Consider the following 20,164-nt stretch of genomic DNA (forward strand, 5'->3'; position numbering starts at 1 on the left):
AAGTGAAGATCAAATCCAAATGAATGTGAGACCTAGCCAAGATCGAGATCAAAAAACAATCTAATGGTGCATTGCACCAGTGATTAAGCTTTGTGTCTGTAGAATTATTTCTTGTCAAACTTTGTGCATGTAAAAACAAAAGACAACACACTAACGATATTGTTATTCTTGGTCAGGAACAAGACCATATTTAGTGAGACCACTGCCCAACAATGAGATGAATCCAAGTACAAATGCCAATAATTCCAAGACTGGACTTGAATCATACAGCCCTACCAAGGGGATTAGTATTTCAAGGCATGATATGCAGGGGGATATTACTGTGGCTTACAGGGAGGTGAGTGACAAACAACAATGCTTAGCATGGCATAAGTACACTGATTACGGTGCCAGGGAAAAGGAACAAGACACCAGTTCTCCACTGAGTGGATAAAACAAGCAGTATATTCTTATCATGAATTAATCATTTCTCAATCTTCAGGAACACAGAGTACCTTGAATGCAAATAACTATTTAAGCATTGCGATGCTCTACTACTTTTTGTGCCATTTGTACAGATCACCTGCCTAAAGACAGCTCTGGAGGTGTGAATAAAAATGTGATCTAGCAAGAACAAGATGCACAATGCAGTGAGGAATAAGCTTATTCACACCTTACACTTACTGTTGATAGACCGATACCTATTTCCAGCACCTAGCATCTTTCAGAAGGGACTGTTCAGGGCTCCAAAACTGCCTAAAAAGTCAAAATGTTCTCTCTATTGAATAATAAATAGCTTGATGTGGCAGTTCTACAAAAATGATATTACACAATAGAAAACCTACTGCTAATTTTACCCTCATCAAGAAACAGAGATTCGGAGAGAAAAAGTATGCACATGATTTGATGTAGCTTGGTGTCGGACTCTAGCGTAATGAGACTGATGAATTATTTTACACTATAATCAGGCCATGCTTAGCACAAAAAGAAGATCTGTCTACCCGCTCAAGTACACCATCCCAAAGTACTTCCTATTTCTGCTTCCCAGGAATTCTCTAGTATTTAGAGAATGGACTGGTTTATACTCACTCATATACTTTCAGTTACCACTTATCCTGCTCAGTGTCACGGTGGATCCGGGAATACACCCTGATTGAGTAGCCATTGCAGGCATTCCATTGCAGCCCACCGTGCACACACATAGGGGACATATATTTTAGCCAATCCACCTTTTGGGAGGTGGAAGGAAACTGGAGAACCTTGAGGAAACCCACATGGACAAGGGGAGAACATGCATACAGGTTCGACTCACAGAGTAACCTGAATTGAAGAGGGGACCCTGGAACTGTGAGGTGGTAATGCTACCCATCACACCACGAAAAGGGTTTAACAACCATAAAAACACATTTTATATTGTTCGGTTGAGCCTTGTGTGTTCTGCCATGATGGTGTCTAATTAAATCATACTAGCTCTACAGATTGTATTCTCTCACAAAAAGAGGGTGCAAACCTGTACTTTTCCATTTCACTGTAGTGGTAACCGCAAGGGTACATCATGTAGCACCTTCAGTGTGTATCTACCTACAGTTTACCTAGAAAGGTGCATGAAGGTGTACACAAGAATTATGAACCTTGAATCATTTTTAAAGGTATCCTACATTCACATGTTCGGGATAGATACACACTAAAGGTACACAAGGTGTAACACGAGCAAGGAGTTACTGAGGTGCTGTGTTTCAAAGAGTGTAGGCTACTTCTGTCACATTTGAACGGCTGCTATTGAAGACCTGCCCACAGTTTAATCTGATTGGTCGGCTTAAAGTCGATCACCTGACCACTTTCTTTTAAACAACTCCACCGCTGACGTGAAGTCGAGGAACTTTTTATATATGAAGAAACTGATCCGGATAATTTTAAGAGACGCACAGTATTTTTTTAGTTGCTCAATACATTTTGCTTTGTTGTTGTTGTCCCTGGCAGCGATGAGTAAACTAATCCCAGCTCAAGAAGCAGCCAAGATCTACCACACCAACTATGTGAGAAACGCCAGAGCCATCGGTGTGCTCTGGATCATCTTCACCATCTGCTTTGCCATCATCACCATGGTGGTGTTCATTCAGCCCTACTGGATCGGGGACAGTGTGGACACCCCGCAGTCTGGATACTTCGGTCTGTTCCACTACTGCATCGGAAACCCCATCACAGGAGAGCTGGTGTGTAAAGGAAGCGCTCTGGATTTCGGATCCATTCCTTCTGGAGCCTTTAAGACGGCCATGTTCTTCGTGGGGATTTCATTCCTGCTGGTTGTGGGCACCATCGGATGCTTCGGGCTCTTCTTCTTCTGTAACGCCGGCAGTGTGTATAAGATCTGTGCGTGGATACAGCTGGCCGCCGGTACACACACACACACACACACACACACACACACACACACAAATAATAACAACAACAACAACAATAATAATAATAATAATAATAATAATAATAATAATAATAATAATAATAATCCTTTTCATATAAAGCTTTAAATACCTGCTCACCTAAAGCAGGGGGTCTTAAAACCTTTTTTTGAGCCAGGGATCCATTATCCACAGACCTCATCAGTACAGATTTATTATTATTATTATTATTATTATTATTATTATTATTATTATTATTATTATTATTATCATCATCGTTGTTGTTGTTGTTGTTGTTAGTAGTAGAAGTAGTAGTAGTACTAGTATTATTATTAGTAGTACCATTGTTATTATTATTATTATTAGTAGTAGTAGTAGTATTACTATTGTTATTATTATTTTATTACAAAAATGTTTTTTATTATTGAACTTTCCACCAGAATAGATTATGTCCATATTATTTACATACATGATTTATTTTTATTTTTTTATTTATAGACCTACTGCTTTCTGAGTGACTGAGGTGTTTGAACTGAAGTGACTAGTCAAAATGGCTGATCTTAATAATAAATATTATACCATCAGTAATGGTAGATTTCCACCACTACAGCAAAATATAAGACAAACAAACAAACAAACAAAAAAAGTCATGGACTCCCCTGGCTATGTTTTTGGGTTTTTTTGTGCATCCCATTTTGTGAATCATTTGCCTAAAGGTTCCCTAAAATGCTATGAATGACAAAAAGGAAGAAAGAAAGAACAACAAGCTGACAAGAACAATATGCTCAGGAACTGATTATTTCAAAACAGTATAATGCAGCACATGGGTGCACGGTGGCTTAGTGATTAGCACGTTCGCCTCACACCTCCAGGGTTGGGGGTTCGATTACTGCTGCGGCCCAGTGTGTGTGGAGTTCGCGGTGCAGGGGTTTCCTCCCCAGTTCCAAAGACACGCATGGTAGACTGATTGGCATGTTCAAAGTGTCTGTAATGTGTGAATGTGTATGTGATTGTGCCCTGTGATGGACTGGCACCCCATCCAGGGTGTACCCTGCCTTATGCCCCATGCTCCCAGGGATAGGCTCCAGGTTCCCCATCACCCTGCAGGATAAGCGGTATAGAAAATGGATGGATGGGTTGATGGATAATATAGCAGTTTATTTTATATTCATATACCAATTAACATTTTGCATTCTTTGAGGACTTATATCCATAATACACTTGGAAATGAAGCACATAATAACTTAGAATCATATTAAAAGGGAAGTAGTAAGGAGATAAAGAAACAATAAAAACAAACTGCACACACACTCTCACTAAGAAAGGTACCACAGTTTACTTCGTCTCTGGCGAGTGTACCATCTTTTCCCCGGGAAAGTGCACATGGTGTGCCTTTAGTGATCTTTCAGAACTGTTAAAGAGTATATAAGTGGTCCTCTGATTAAGTACCTACTATTATATTTACAGTATTTAAGGATACAAAACCCCAGCAACAAGAAGAAGCACAGTTTGGTTTTTGGCCATATAAGTAATTTACTCATGAAAGTAATTTGATTCGGTAACGGATCCCAGGACTGTGAGACAGAAGATCCTCGACCACTTAGCTTTATACTTAGACTGGATCCTGTCTCAAATGTATGTCAATTTGCATACACATGTCTGTCAAATCAATAAATGGAAATGAAAACATTCCAGTTTCAGCACCACGGTCAGTTCCATGAGCGTTTCCACTACTGCATGAGAGTTTATTGATCTATACGCAGCTGCTTCAAAAACTCACATTTACCTTGACATTTAAAATTGTATTTATGCATTTCCCAGATCTGTTCATCCACAGCTTGATCAAGGGCCCAGAAGTGGCTTTCTGATAGTTCTGGGATATTAACTCACCTCATCTTCTTAAACAATAAGCTACCACTTCTCCAATCCAAAACAATATGAGTAATAACAGAAAACATCAGAAACAAAACACTACAGGAAATAAACTAGGAACATTAACAATGGTTGAGGACATTCCATGATGGATTTAATTATAAGTTTTATTATCTGTGTACAAATATATAGGGTGGCATGACGGCCTGTTGTTACCACCTCACAGTTCCAGGGTCCCAGGTTTAATCCTGACTTTGGGTTACTGTTTGTGTCGCGTTTTGCATCTATTCCGTGTCTGTGTGCGCTTCCTTTGAGCTTATTCTCTGGTTTTCTCCCACCACAAATAAAAACCAGTAGGTGGGCTGTCTAAACTCAATCTCAATTGCACCTATTTATGAATGAGCGTGCGCATGTGTGTGCTCGGGGCCTTGTGACGGATCCACAGGTTACAAATTCTACAAATTCAGAAATATAAGAGATCTGCAGCTTTCCTGAAAATTCCACTACACACTGTATTCACTTTAAAGAGCAAGAGCGAGTGAAAGTAAGAGCGCTCAGTAAACTAACACCTGAGCCTGTGCCAGCTGTCCTGCTACAGAGATATTGTATGACACTAAATAATACATAGCAGTTTAGCTCCATACAGTGAAAGCAGGCCTGGTCAGAGTTGCCTGGCAACAGTTTTTCATATTTATTGCCTCTGTCTTGCATATTTCATTGCTCCTTGGCAGGTTAAGGCACAACGTTGCACTTGGTGGAACAATAAAGACAATCTGTTTAAATAATAATTCACCACTGTAATAATGCCATAGAACACTGCAAAGCATTTTTATTTTATAGCTGGAAACATTTCATGCTCAGCTGTGATTGTCAGGTTTATGTTCTAAAGGACTGTTCCTTGGTGTTTTTTTTCTCTCTCTCTTGGAACAAATTCACACTTGAGGTGGATCCCAGAAATACTGTTCACTCCAAACGAGGCAGAGATTTATCACCGGCATCACAACGTGATTCATTTTCAATATAGTCCTTTCACTTGGATATGTACTGGGTTTTACGGTAACCATCAGGTGATTAATGGGGAAAAATCTGCTGCTCGTTTGTTTAAGACGTGGAAAAGCTTGCATGCACACTTTTTGTTCTTCCTATTGTATTAATATAACAATTAATAGGAGAGTTGCCTAAACTTTTCTAGCATCTACGTCTTAACTAAAACAGACAAACAACAGCTTTTTTCACATGCATCTAGTTGTGACTTTTTACCTCAAGGGTCTGGTGGTTCCCATAAAACCCAGTATATACATTCACTCCAGTTTGTAAATGTTTTTAATCGCGTTCTAATTATCATTACAATTTGCATTATTTGTAAATTCTTAGATTTGCCATTTCTTGTAGTTATTTCCTTTTTTTTTTTTTTTTTTTTTTTTACTATTTGGTCAAAAAAGTGCCTTTTTTAACCATTTCCGATTGAATGATTTTCCATGATAAATATACAGGGTGTCTCGGACATCTCCATACTCCATATATATCATTAACACTTAGTTTATATTATATATACTCTAAAAAAATAATAAAAAGAAACATCCCTTTTTCAGAATAGTTTTTTTAAAAAAGATAATTGTGTAAAATTCAGACAAGCTTTACAGATCTTTATTGGAAAGGGTTTAAAGGATGTTTTTCAGGCTTGTTCAATGAACCGTAAACAATTATTGCATGCAGCTGTGGAACAGTCCTTAAGACACTAAACAGTTTACATGCAGTAGGCAATTAAGGTCACAGTTACAATAACTTAGGACACTAAAGAGACCTTTCTACTGACTCTGAAAAACACCAGAAGAAAGATACCTAGGGTTCCTGCTCACCTGCGTGAACATGCCGTAGGCCTGCTGCAGGGAGGCATGAGGACTGCAGATGTGTCCGGAGCAATAAACTGCAATGTCTGTAATGTACGACGCCTAAGACGGTGCTACAGGGAGACAGGAAGGACAGCTGATCGTCCTCGCAGTGGAAAATTACATGTAACCGTGTGTCCCCCCAGACGTGATCAAGAACCTGGTGGGAGATGGAAGAGTGAAGTATCATCTCACAGCAAGAACTGAACATCTGGTGCAGTCCATGAGGATGAGATGCACTGCAGGACTTAAAGCAGCTGGAGGTTACACTCGATACTGAATGTTACTTTTAATATCGGCACCCCATCCCCCGCTGCCTTGTAAATCCAATTCAGTTCATCAAATGTCTGTGAAACTTTATGTCACAGTTGTTGAATCTTTTTATATTACAAATGTTTACACGTTAAGAAATTTGCTGGAAGTAAAAGCAGTTGGATGAGAGAGGATGTTTCTTTTTTTTGCTGAGAATATTTATTTTTTCAGCCTTTAAGAATACCTTTGACAAAAGAAGAACGTATTGAAATAATTATCATGGCTGGATCGGGAAGCTGTCAAAGGTTACGATGGACTTTAACAGGAAACATGGCAAGCACGTCACACACGACACTGTTGCCAAACTTATCAACAAATTCAATAAGACTGGAAGTGTTCCGGCCCAACCGAGACGTCGACGTCCGCAAACATCTAGTGACGAAGGCACAACCGTCGTGGTGCTTGCAAACATAGTCCCCTATGAATGGAGACTTTTGGGACACCATGTAGTTGATATTGATGTGGATGTTAATTGTAGACTTGTCTCATGTTGTCTCACGAAGTCAAACATACATTGATAGATTTTATTTCACGTTAATGAACTCCAAACATTCTCCATTTACCTTGACAGAGATCGAGATGAGACAAGAGCACTGGCCCTAAGATTACTAATGAGAAATTGGAATAAGTGGGCATGGCTTCCAGGACTGTTAGTTAATACTGCAACTGTCAATCATTCCAGATTCATGTCTGTCGGCTCATCTGCCATTTTTATCTGCTGACTAATTTGGCGTATTTTGAGTGACAGCTCATAACTGCATGGAGAATATATGCAGAACCCAGACAGTAATCAGAGCACAAAACCCAAGATGAAACCACAGACCAGTGACACACTGTATTCTGTTGCTTTGAATAAAACCATTTCCAAATGAATACATGTGAATATACCGTACATGTGCCATCTGTCTTTCTGAAACCTTCGAAATCTATGAAATGGTGATGAGTCTTTTTCTATTGCATAGCTACCTGTATGGTCATAGGCTGTATGATCTACCCAGACGGCTGGGACTCGGAGGAGGTGAAGCGCATGTGTGGACAGCGCACGGATAAGTACACGCTGGGGAACTGCACGGTGCGCTGGGCTTACATCCTGGCCATCATCAGCATCATGGACTCCCTCGTCCTCTCCTTCCTTGCCTTTGTACTGGGCAACCGACAGGACAAGCTGCTGCCAGAGGACTTCCAGGTGGGGGAGAACACAGGTAAGATGACAAGCTATTTCTATACACACACACACACACACACACACACACACACACACACACACACACACACACACACACACACACAAGGTTAAATCCATCTAAAAGTTCTACCTAGAACCCTATCAGGGTTTCTCCATTCCATTTAGGACGCGAATAATCCTTCGCTATCCAAAAAACCCTTAAGGAAACCTTTTGTCGAAGACAAATTGAATTCTCAATTCTGATTGGTTAGAAGGTGTTGATTAATTTTCTATAAGAGCAGCTCTGACAGTAGTTCTGGCTGCGAGACAAACAACAGGTTCATACCGATGCTCGTTCGAATACTTTCTTGTTTCTATAGTAACAATTTACACAGGCACTTGTATGGCAGATGTACCACATAAACAGATAAAGATAACTTGTGTAATTGTTTATAAGATGAAGTTTTCTGTGAGATGGAACTTCTTTCGCAGGCATTCCACACCATTAAATGTAACTATAAACTGGATTTTTTTAAAAGTGTAATGAGCTCCTCTTTAATAAATTAAACCGTATATAATGAAAATATAATTATTAGCTAAGAAAGAGAGGAAAAGAGTCCAGTCTTTGATATTAACCAGTGATATGCACAAGGGCCCATATTGTACTGCTGTATTCTCAAGCACAGTTTGGGCCTCCCACGTTTTCTACTGTATCTTCTAAGAAGCAAGCTCAAGCCAAATGCAATGACCTTCACTTTGAAGCAAACTTCAGTTCATCTGGTTTCTAAGCAACGCAATATTAAAATAGGCAGTTGGGTAACTTTTTGTTTCCCGAGTCAATCGAGTCGCGTGAGACAGCAGTGTGTTGAAAGTACGACTCTGCTGAGGTTGCATGTAGACTTGTAAGTTTTTCTGGACTTCCAGATTGTCAGATTTGATACACAACTGTCTCTTTCAATTTCAGAACAAGCATGAAGCCTCTGATCTCCTCCTGTATTTATGGAACTGTGAACATTTCGCCGAAACATCTTTGAGCATTTTCCCTCTATGGATTTTCTACGTCTGGATTTTCTTCCACTGTTAATTAAGGGAAGGACTTTTAATATTATTGACATACCACTTTTGTACTGTAGAGTCTTTATGCTTTATCTGATCCACACTTAGTCTTGAAGAACATATTCAGCTGCTTATTATGTACACAGTCGTGTGGGAAAGAAATAAATACACCCCATGGTAATTGCTGTTTTTATTTTTTTTATTGGACAAGAAAATCGTTGAAACAGTGCCTATTAATGAAGTTGATATACTTGAACAAAACCATGAGGAAAATGAGATTTTTCAATCATTTATTCAACAGAAATATCAATAGATGTGATATTACTCTGTGTGAAAAGTAAGTACACCCTTGGCCTCAGAAGCTACTGTAGTATAGCCCCCTTTAGCAGAAATAACTTCTTGCATAATTGTCCACTAAGCTTGCTGGAATTTTTGACCACTCTTCCATGCGATATTCTTTCAGTTGTGAGATGTTTGGTTTTTTTTTTTTTTTTTTTGCATGTACTGCCCGTTTCAAATCCCCCCACAACATTTCAATTGGATTCAAATCCAGGCTTTGACGAGGCCATTCTATAACCCTCCATTTCTTCTTTTTTGAGGCGTTCCTTGGTGGATTTGCTAGTGTGCTTAGGATCATTATCCTGTTGAAAAGTCCACTTTCGGTTCAACTTTCAGACAGATGGCCTCACATTATCTTCAAGCACTCTTTATGATGCAGAATTCATAGTTAAATCAATGAATACAAGCTGTCCACAGTCCCTGAGGCAGCGAAGCAACCCCCAAACCATAACATATCCACCACCATGCTTCACAGTTGGTATGAGGTGCTTCTCCTGAAAACAACTCTACCTTTGATTCGTCTGTCCAGAGCACATTGTTCCAAAAGACTTGGTATTTTCCTATATGCTCATTGGCATACTGTAATCTTGCAAAGGATTTTCCTGGCACGCCCCCCATGCAGGTCAAATTTGTGCAATCTCTTTCTGATTGCAGAAGAGGTGGGTAGTAACACGCTACATTTACTTCGTTACATTTACTTGAGTGAAAATGTACTTTTATGAGTAGATTTAACTGGCCATACTCAAGTTCATTTTTAATCAAAGAAGTGTACTTTTACTTTGCTACATTCGGTGGCGTTCCTCAGTTACTGTTAACTATTAGTTAATATATGTAATTAATAATTTTATTTATTATATTTAAGAATATAATACGTTTTTAAAATGTAGTTTTAATAAAACTACATATATACATAAATATGTAGTTTTAATTATTTTAATATTATTATTAGTTTTAATAATAATTTAATAATGTAGTTTTAATAATAATTAAAAGTTTTAATAAATTTTAATAATTGATATCATGTATCATGAGGTCATGAAACTCGCGATACGCTGCAGTGGTCTGAATGCGGATGCAACAACCGCTCATTTTTTTTTAGCCGCTCAGTTCTGGAAGATAATGCCGAAGAGGGGGATGAAGTGAAGGAGGAAGGACACACACACACACACACACTTTCTCTTCTGTTCTGTTCCATAGTCAGATATTTTGTTCTCTGTTGTCTTGTTTACATGCAGGTGCTGACAAATTTTTACTGTTAACACGTTGTGAAAATAAAGACAGTCAACTGTTGGGACAATGCTTGTTTTTTGGGGTGAGTGTGATTTTGTGTTAACGACAGGTTCTATGTTATTGTACCCATCACAGGACTGTTATATGCTGCTTCATCTTGAACCCAGGTTTTATATCATATAAACGGAACAGACGTTCAAGGAGAGGTGTGACTTACAGTTCTCCATGTAGTCTGAGATTCAGGCATTTTCCCTTCATTTTAATCTGATCCGAAGTATCTAGTAACTTACTAAATACATTTACATCTATTCATTTAACAGACACTTTTATCCAAAACGACTTACAAAATGAGGAAATACAAGCAAAGCCATATATCAAGTGGAGAACAATACAAGTAGTGATTTTTTAAATTGAGTTCTAGAGAAGCAGCGTGCACAGAGTAGAGGTGTAAGAGCCAGAGTGAGTGTTTTTTTTTTTTTTTTTTTTTTTTAAAGGATAATGTGGGGTTGGCATTTTAGGGGTTAGTTACGTGTTCACGGAAGAGGAGGGTCTTTAGCTGTTTCTTGAAGATGGTGACAGACTCTGTGGTCCGGATTGAGGTTGGAAGTTCATTCCACCACTGAGGGAGTTAGGGTGAAGGTTCTGGAAAGGACCTTGAGCCACACTGAGTAGGCACTACTAAGCGTCGGTCTTTAACCGAGCGCAGATTGCGTGAGGGAACGTAAGCCTTCAGTAGAGAGAGTTGAGGTCGGAGGGTGCTGATCCAGACAAGGTGTTGTAGGTGAGCAGAAAGGTCTTGAATTGGATGCGGATGGCTGCAGGAAGCCAGTGGAGGGAGATGAAGTGGGTGTGACATGGGTTCTCTTGGGCTTGTTGAAGACGAGGCATGCTGCTGCATTCTGAATCATCTGAAGGGGTTTGACGGAGCTGGCTGGGAGGCCCGAGAGTAGCGAGTTGCAGTAGTCCCGTTTTGAGATAGATAACAAGAGCCTGGACTAGTAGAACTTGAGTAGTTTTCTCATTGGATACTTTATTACGCTTACTCAAGTAATTAATAATCGTGTTTTGTGGTCTGACGAGTCAACATTTCAAATATCTTTTGGACAATCCAGCTGTCGTGTTCTCCGGGCCAAAGAGGAAAAGGACCATCCAAGCCTGTTATCAGCATCAGGTCCAAAATCCAGCGTCTGTCATGGTATGGGGGTGTGCCAGTGTCTATGGCATGGGTAACTTGCACATCTGTGAGGGCATCATTAATGCAGAAAGATATGTACACATTTTGGGCAAACATATGCTGCCATCCAGAGCAGGACAACGCCAAACCACATTCTCCCCGGATTACAAGCGCATGGTTGCGTAAGCAGAGAGTGCGGGTGCTATCATGTCCTTCCTGCAGTCCTGACCTGTCTCTGATTGAGTGTTTGAATTTATGAAGCACAAAATAAGGTGACGAAGGCCCCGTGTAGTTGCGCAGCTGAATAATGGATGAATGGGGGAAAAGTCTGCTTGCTAAATGTAAACAACTGGTGTCTTCACTCAGCGTCCAGACGCTTAATAAGTGTTATTAAAAGAAAATGTGATGTTACACAGTGGTAAACAGTCAACTGTCCCAACGTTTTTGGAGTGTGTTGCAGTCATCAGATTTGAAACGTGTGTATATCTTCAAAAATAAATTAAATTCAAAAAGTAAAACATTAAATAATGCGTTTGTGTTTTCAATATAGTACAGGCTGAACTGAATTTCTAAATGACTATGTCTTTTTTGGAGTTGGGGTTGTATTTTTTTATTTAAGTAATTTTACTTGTCCTTGAGTAAGATTTTTGGCTACTCTACCCACCTCTATTGTAGAAGCATGCACTTTGACACCAAAGGTTGACCAAAAGACTTAGCAGATACCGTGATGAAATTGTGGGGTTCATTGAGATTTCTTTTTGCATCAGATGGCCTGCTCTTGGGCTGAATTCACTGGGACGGCCAGTCCTGGACTAATTGGCAGTCTTTTGAAATCTGCACCACTTGTAGATGATTTTTCTTATAGTGGAATGATGTATTTCAAATAATTTGCAGATCTTTGTAAATCCCTTGCCAGACTTGTAGGCTTCCACGACCTTTTTTTTCCTGAGGACCTTACAGAACTCTTTAGATCATGGCATGATGAGACCACACACCTCAATAACAAAGGGACACCAGACACTAGATATGAGAGGGGTATAAATAAGACAGCTTCCACCTGCACTCCATAAGCAGGTTCAATCTTAAACACCTGATTCTAATATTATGGATTTGAAGGTGTGATAAATGTAGGAGTGTACTTACTTTTCCCACATGACTGATCTGTTTGTTTTTTTAAATTGTGAAAATTACTACAAAATGTCAATTTCACGTGTCATTTAATAGAGTGCATCACCTTTATTAATAAGCACTGTTTCAAACTGGATCAAATGTTTACTTGTCCAAATGCGTCAAAAAAAAAAAAAACCCAAACACTTCCATGGGGTGTACTTATTTTTTCACATGCCTGTATATATTCATAAACATTGCTCTATATGCATCTTGTAATACAAAAAAATTTATCGAGACAAGTTTTAAACAGAAAAAAATCCAACAATTTCATGAAATAACTTCCTCATATTATGTTGGGTTTCAGATGATGTTATTTATAAATATGAAAATCCCAAAGAACTTGCTTTTGTGAAATAATTAAAAAATGGATGCTTAATGTATATTTTTAGCCTGTATTTACGTTTGGAGAACTGTGTCATACCTGCTTTACCGTTTGTATAGACGTCATTGAAATTGTCTGGTCTATTTCCAGTCTTCCTCCGTCCGGTTTCAGGGTCCAGTGTAGCCTCGGATTCTTGTTCTTGGCTGACGGGAGCGGAACCCGATGCGATGCGATCTTCTGCTGTTGAAGCCCAGTCAAGGTTTGATGTGTTGTGCGTTCGGTGATGCTTTTCAGCTCACCGCGAATGTAAAGAGTGGTTATTTGAGTTACTGTAGCCTTTCGGTCAGCTCCAACCAGCCTATCCTTTTGTAAATACTCAAAGCAGCCTGTCCGGCACCAACACCCATGCCACTAACTCACACCCCCCATTCTAATGTTTGATCTTAACATTAACTGAAACCCCTGACCTGCATCTGCAGGATTATATGCACTGTGCTGATGCCACATGATTGCCTGACTGGACAATTGCACGAAGACCTATACTCCAATTCTTGATCTGAATTTTAGATGAACACGTGCAGAGGGTCAAGAAAAGACAACAGACCAAGTAGTGTGAGTAAATAATATTTAAACAGGAAACACCAACCCAGCTCTGCGACTTTAAAGTCTTTATTCATAACAACGACAGGGAGCACTGAAGCGGCGAACAATCAGAGAGCGTAGCGGCTGAGAAAGAGAGAGAAAAGGACGTGCTTGTGGAAACTGGAAAAGGTGAAAGTCTTTCAATACAAAAGAGCAAGCAGAGGTCCGGGTCTTTCACAATAAAATTACCCTACGTTCATTTACACATAAAAAAAATAATCATCCTCACTGATCCTGCTTCAAGCAACATCAGCATCAGGAGAATCCCCAAAACCCAGAGGAGCGTTCATCAAGGCGTCTTCGTATTGCTTTACTCAAACATTGCCATCGAGCTATTGAGCAAAGAAATGCACGAATGCAACAATACTGACACTGAAGAAGAGCGCCAACTCTTTGGTACAAAAACACCAGACGGTTTCATGACACCACCGGGTCTGTGGTGAAGACATTCACCTCTTCCACACTGCGCATAGGAAACTTTACGCACCCACAGTCCAACACATCCCAAGTTGTGCGCTCTATTTTTTATTTTTTTTTATACATTTTTATTTCATTTTCGTTGTTTTTTTAACGTTTACATTTTTTTTTTTTTTTTTTTAAAGTTACATATGACAAAGTAGCGCACGCACAGCTGGAAATCATTACGCTGAAAATTCACATCTGTCTATATTGTAAATGTCCATTTACAGCTAGGCCATCTGTGTCTACATCATTCATAAGTTTCATGCAGCCTGCGCTGGAATAGGAAAAGAAAGAAAGAAAAACAAAAACAAAACAACCTATTCACAGCAGAAACAGGGCATCTGTGCTTCCATCAGTACTGCCAAATGAGCATGACTGTCAGATGGACTGATTAAGACTAAAGCAAATGTACAGGAAAATTCGTATTTGTATTGTTAAACTGCTATCGTACCTCATACGAAAACAAGCACGTTGTTAGATTCTCTTGGCGCACAGAAGGGAGGGGAAGAAAATAAAAGCGTCAAGAACGGCAGGATACATCAAACTGCACCTGGTACATAAGAAAGGAACATTACGAGAAATAAATAGATAATACACCTGTTTGATTGGACCCCTTTCATGTTCCATCAAGAGCCGAAGTGTGGCAAATGACCAGACTGTTAAGTCTTTATCGGAGGTGAGTATCTGATGATATCGTAGTAGCCCCGCTCCCCCCGCCCGGCTACTACGACGTGAGCCAGGCGTGGCGGAGGCACTCGGCAGCCGTAGCTCTTTTCTCGGGAATCAGATCCAGCATGGGGAGGAGGAAGCTGCTGAAGCTCTGCGCGTCCTCCCTCTGCCACTCGTACTTCTCCACCAGGACGTCCAAAAGCCCCCACGGCTTCAGCTTAGTGATGTGCCTCAGCTCACCTGCGTGACGCACGCAAACATAACCTTCATAAACATGTGAATAAGGGAGCTACATCCTAATGCATATCCGTTATTTTACACCATAACGTATTGTACATTGTACATATTGGACATTCCTTTTTGCTCTGGTTGCTGTGGTGATATGAATGACTTCTTAAAGTGAAACAAGTGTCTGAATTTGTTCCCTATTTACCACATAGTGCACACTTTGCAGAGCAGTCATTGAGAAGTGACACTGCCTGGATAATTTCTTTCAGCTCTAAACTGACCAGTCAGAATAGATACTGGAGCTGGCAATTTTGTAAAGAAATACGTCTAACGATGACTGAAACCAGCAAGTACTCGTTAGTGTTGTATTTCAGGGTTTCACAATACTAACGCTTCAATACGCCGCCGATGCTACTGTATTTGTTACACGGTAGCATCGTACTGTAAGTATGTGCATCAGTGAATACTATTTTCGCTAAAACAGCACGTCACGTCACGTCAGGTTACGACACGTCATTTAACCTTTAATCTTTAAAGATTTCTCGTTGGATAGTAAATACTAAATAAGTAAATATAGCGCTGTGTGTAAAGCTGCCATTGTTGGGCCCTTGAGCAAGGCCCTTAACCCTCCACTGCTCAGTAAGTTGCTGTGGATAAGGGCGTAATGCCAAATGCCATAAATGTAGATGAAATATGTGGCACATTAGTATAATTGTTCGGGAGTTTTTCCAACAGCCAGTTACGTATTCTCGTTAATAAAGTATTCAGAGGAAAATTGTGTGTGTCTGTTTTCATTTAATATCCATGTATCTCTGTAAATTTGGCTCATTTTGTAGATTTTAATTCTGAATTAACACAATATTGCGTGGCATCGTGAGACTTCAGCTGGTATAGTATCATGAGATATGTTTATGGTATAGTGACAGCCCTAGTGTATTTTAAAGCAAATATCCACCTTGAACGTTTGATCTTCAATTGCATCAGGAGTTTTTATTATGTAACGAAATTCCGCATTGACTTTTTACTTTAAATTTCTATCGTTGATGATGTTCTTTTTTTTTTAATTATTTTTTTTATTTTCCGGTTACCAGAATGTCGTCTACCGCTGACAATCACGCCATTGAGAAAGCTCTCTTAATTCAAGCTTTACCCAACGACAGTGATGCAGCGGCACTTTGATACAGCGGTACATTAGCCTGTCCAGCTCTCGCCTCAGGATGGAGTTTTCCTTTAAGACACAATGTTGCTTTGAACGTATTTTGAGGGTTTTAGGATGCTAGACAATTTGGAATCTTTACGTAACTGCGGGTCACGACGACATACTTCCGAAGCGCTCGTTAGCAAACGCCGTCTTTGTCGCACCAGAACGTGAAAGTTATGTCGATGCATACCTCGTTCGTCAAAAAAACACAAAACCCGCACAAGGTTGCTAAACACATTACGCGCTCTTATCACGTAGGTGGCGAAGCCGTTATTTATATGTGGAGAAACGAGAGAACACTGGCCAACCTTTCTTAGTGAAGAACTCCTTTGAATATTTGCCGTTTATGACGAGTTTGCGAGGAACTTTGCCCAGCAGCTCCATGATCAGCGCAATGTGATCTGTTCATGGACAAGATAGGGGGGGGAAAAAAAAGGGTTAGAGAGAGCATTCAAAAATTCAAAATGCTGATGCACATTTCAGTTTAGGCTCCTATATGGGAAGGTTGGAGCAATCTCGCTCTTGGAGTTGTGGAAGCACTCGATCGCATTTTGATCATGGTATGGTTAGAGTAAAGCTAGCTAATTATTTTCATCAAGTCTAGCACAAGATGGCTATTCATATACTCTAACTGTTACCTGATATTAAATAGCTTATTGATTCAAGGAGTCATCCCGTGGGGGAGGGTTTTTTTTTTTTTTTAAATTCTGTTTTATTTGAATTTAAAATGCCATGAAACTACATTGCTCATACATTAGCTGAATAATGATGATCATAATTCCCAACAAATCACGATTCATATGCATTCCTAACACGTGTGCGTGTGTGTCTAATCCTGATCTGTGGCATTTATCCTCATGAATAAAGATTAAATAAGACAAAATCGGAGAGCCCCAGCCACAAGAGTGAACTCCACATGAGGAGCACGTGCACCGCGCCCTCCCATTAAACTTGCATGACTCTCGCCCAAGTGCTAATTAACGAGCACAATGGGGTTTAATATTTAACAGCACTCCGCCACCGATGCTAGCTATTATTCAGTGAAGAGGGATCGAGACAGAGATTCGAAGCTATTCATTAGAGCTAATACTAAGAGGTGGTGTAACGAGTAACAAAGACAGGACTGGAACAGTGATGATGAATCCTGATTTTAATTCAAACCATGAGGATTGTGCTTTAAACAGGGGAGGGTGTTTATGACAAGGGAGTGGGTTAAAAGCTTTTGTAAATTATGGATGTTTCATTGAATGGAAGGATTATTTATTTATTTTTTCAAATACGTACCTTCATCTCTGGAGTAATCCTCTCCGGAATGAGGTTCAAACAGGTAATCCCCGGTCGCCAGTTCAAATGCCTAGAAAACACATATTGCATAAAGTATGAGTGTGTGTATAGAGGTGTGTGTGCTTGTATTCACTGTGTCGATCCACTTATGCAAGTATAAAGGTAGATCGGCCTGTGTGTGTGTCCCCACTAGAATCCTCAGGTCATCACATTCCCATGCTGGTAGGCAGTGAGCTGAAGGTCAGGGATTTTCGTTGACTTTCCCCAGTCAGAGGTCTGCGAGGTGTCAGTGTGCTGGCCACTGGGCCTTTCATTGTTCCCGAGTCGGATTAAAACGCTGACGGAGCTGCAGGGTTTACCTCGCTCCGCTTTTATTATTAAAGATGTGCTGAGTAGGCACATTACACGAGAGGGCCATGCGGCAAAGAGATCGGGCGATCGGGCCTGGTCTGCATCGCTATGACCGAAATCTGCTCCACTGAGCTTTCAGTATTTGCTTAGAAAATATATTACTCCGTTTACATAATGCATAAACAATAGCCGTGTTAATAAAGTATTCCATCAACCTGAATAAATATGTTCCACTTATATTAATGCGACAAATTATTTATCAAGTACCTTGGTGCTCTGTTTTAGATCTCCCTTTCCTTGCACTTTATACTGGAATTTGGTGTGGAATAAACGTAGAGTATGCGAGGAGAGACGTTTAGTGCAGATGTTACAGTAATAAGAGCTGGTATTGTTACTGGTATGAAGCGTACATGAAGCAGCTAGGTGTTAAGTTCAGCATGTTCACTTTTCACCCTGCTAGTGTTGAACAAACCTTCAGTTTTTTGTCAGTCTGTCAGTCACAGGAAAATAATTCTGCTTCCAGTGCGTGTTGTGATGCAAAAGCACATGCAGAAAAAGTATTCAGGGATTACAGGTCATTACAATTCACAATTCAGTTATTATAAAAATGGATTATCAATCAATAATCTACAAAAAGACATTTTTCAGACTGGCCTTGTACTTTGTTCCAATTCGGATTTATACCCAAATTTTTCCATTCGGTCACAGAGGTAATTGAACAGGATACAAATATCTGACTACAACTAAAATCAGTGTTGGGGAGAGTAGAAACAAATCATTCATTCTATTGATATATTACAGTGCTGTTGAATGTTCAAATCTGATTGGTCAGAAGGTGATTGAACGGTTGCACAATGTTAAACCTAACGGATAAAAAGTACAAAAATGTCTCACTCGTTAAGAAATACATTGGAATCTTTGGGAAACTGCCGTGGATTAAACAGACCAAAAACGGGCTGTTATTGGAAATTTACAGATTTCGAGGTGATTGTTTTTCCCCCTATAACAGCTCTCCCTGTCATGTTTAATTCCTCACCTGATTTAATTTCCGCTTTTGTTTTTTAATCTTTCGATCTGCGCTTATGTGAATGTATGTGTACCCACCATGCATGCTGTGCTCCAGATGTCTGCTGGGGTGCTGTAGCCTGAACCGATTAGCACCTCCAGAGAACGATACTGCCGTGTCTGAATATCATCTGTGAAGTGTTTGTGCTGAACAGAGTCGCGAGAGAGAGACAGAAAAAGAAGGCGGCGGAGAAAGGAAAGGATGAGCGACCATAATCGATCACATTTAAGCTCATATACAGCCTGTAGTCTACTAATTGACTGCACTTGGATATAATTCACGCTCTTAAATAACAGCTACCATGGTGCTCAGCATGAGGAAGATTTAAGAAGAGGTTACTCTTTTACTCACCACCCAGCAGGCGTTGCCCAGGTCAGCGATTTTCACCTGGATCTGGTCAGCGTTCAGTGGTTCCAGTGGGTTCACCAACAGATTCCCTGCTGCGAGCTTAACTGCAAAACAACAAACAAAGACAGGGAGGACCTGAGAATCGACACTACCTGACGGATACCACTATCAAGGCCAGACAGGATGTGTTCGCTGGTTTAACGTTTAATCAGCGAGTCTGGTGCGGACTAGGCGTTTTGAGACCGATCAATTATATGGATCAATAAAATGCTCCAGTGAGCCAGCACTAGAAACACATCGGCACTCTACGAGTCTGACGCTGCAGGGAAAAAAAAACAAAAACAAAACATACACACACGCACACACAAACTGTGAGGTCTTTCCCCACTGATGTCCAGATATGGGGAAGCAGCAACAAGTCATTAGATATCTTTGAGACAGATATATGGGGGATTAGGGGGGGAGGGGGGTGGTTGGTGTATTAATCTCACAACAACTAGAACATCGATCAGCCATGCATACACCCCGATTATTAATATCAATTTGAATGAAATTTACACAACTTTATTCTCATCCCTAATATGGTCGATTTGCCAAAGAAAGGGCTGGTGTCCAGCGTTTCTTCACCTTAGTGCAGAAGTGCACTTCAGAACTAGGAACCCAATAAGAAAAATTGTGAGAAAGGGCTTTTTTTTTTTTTAAAACTGTTATGACCCGCGTCATTTTTGGTGTTTTGCTTTGGAATGCTACCAAAGTGCACTACAGAAAAAGTAGCGGACCAAAACGGCTGCCTCATGCTGTTGTGATGGTTAGACTTTAAACTCTAAACCATATCAGCAAGTGTGAAATTGCTGGAGAACTGGATGCTGTTTGTGGCAGATATTTACGGAAACGTTTGAAGTGAGACTGACCAAGTACAAAACTAACCAAGCCTTTGTCGACATTTAAGGGCAAGTGGAAAAATTGTGTAAATTTGACAATTCGATAATCCCATGTCAATAAATAA

The 20,164-nt window shown here is 40.0% G+C and overlaps 2 protein-coding genes across 6 annotated transcripts in view; one reads left to right on the forward strand and one right to left on the reverse strand.

Annotated features, from left to right (window-relative positions):
* The first annotated feature begins 1,765 nt into the window (after window positions 1-1,765).
* On the forward strand, window positions 1,766-8,591 carry lhfpl5a (LHFPL tetraspan subfamily member 5a). The gene is made up of 3 exons (XM_053673909.1): window positions 1,766-2,373; window positions 7,414-7,665; window positions 8,581-8,591. Exons 1-3 carry the CDS (start codon window positions 1,869-1,871, stop codon window positions 8,589-8,591), a joined length of 768 nt encoding a protein of 255 aa, XP_053529884.1. The 5' UTR covers window positions 1,766-1,868.
* A 4,969-nt stretch (window positions 8,592-13,560) lies between these two features.
* The window catches only part of srpk1b (SRSF protein kinase 1b), a 40,385-nt gene continuing 33,781 nt past the window's right edge, over window positions 13,561-20,164 (reverse strand). For all 5 annotated transcript variants that reach the window (XM_017450128.3, XM_017450130.3, XM_017450131.3 and 2 more), the window contains 5 exons: window positions 19,162-19,262; window positions 18,849-18,956; window positions 17,394-17,463; window positions 16,418-16,510; window positions 13,561-14,920 (listed from right to left, as the gene is read on the reverse strand). In XM_017450128.3, coding sequence (XP_017305617.1) covers window positions 14,736-14,920; window positions 16,418-16,510; window positions 17,394-17,463; window positions 18,849-18,956; window positions 19,162-19,262 — 557 coding nt within the window. In that variant the 3' untranslated portion in view covers window positions 13,561-14,735. The remainder of the gene's footprint in view (window positions 14,921-16,417; window positions 16,511-17,393; window positions 17,464-18,848; window positions 18,957-19,161; window positions 19,263-20,164) is intronic.

This window comes from Ictalurus punctatus, chromosome 21 (assembly GCF_001660625.3).
Source record: "Ictalurus punctatus breed USDA103 chromosome 21, Coco_2.0, whole genome shotgun sequence".
Lineage (NCBI taxonomy): Eukaryota > Metazoa > Chordata > Actinopteri > Siluriformes > Ictaluridae > Ictalurus > Ictalurus punctatus.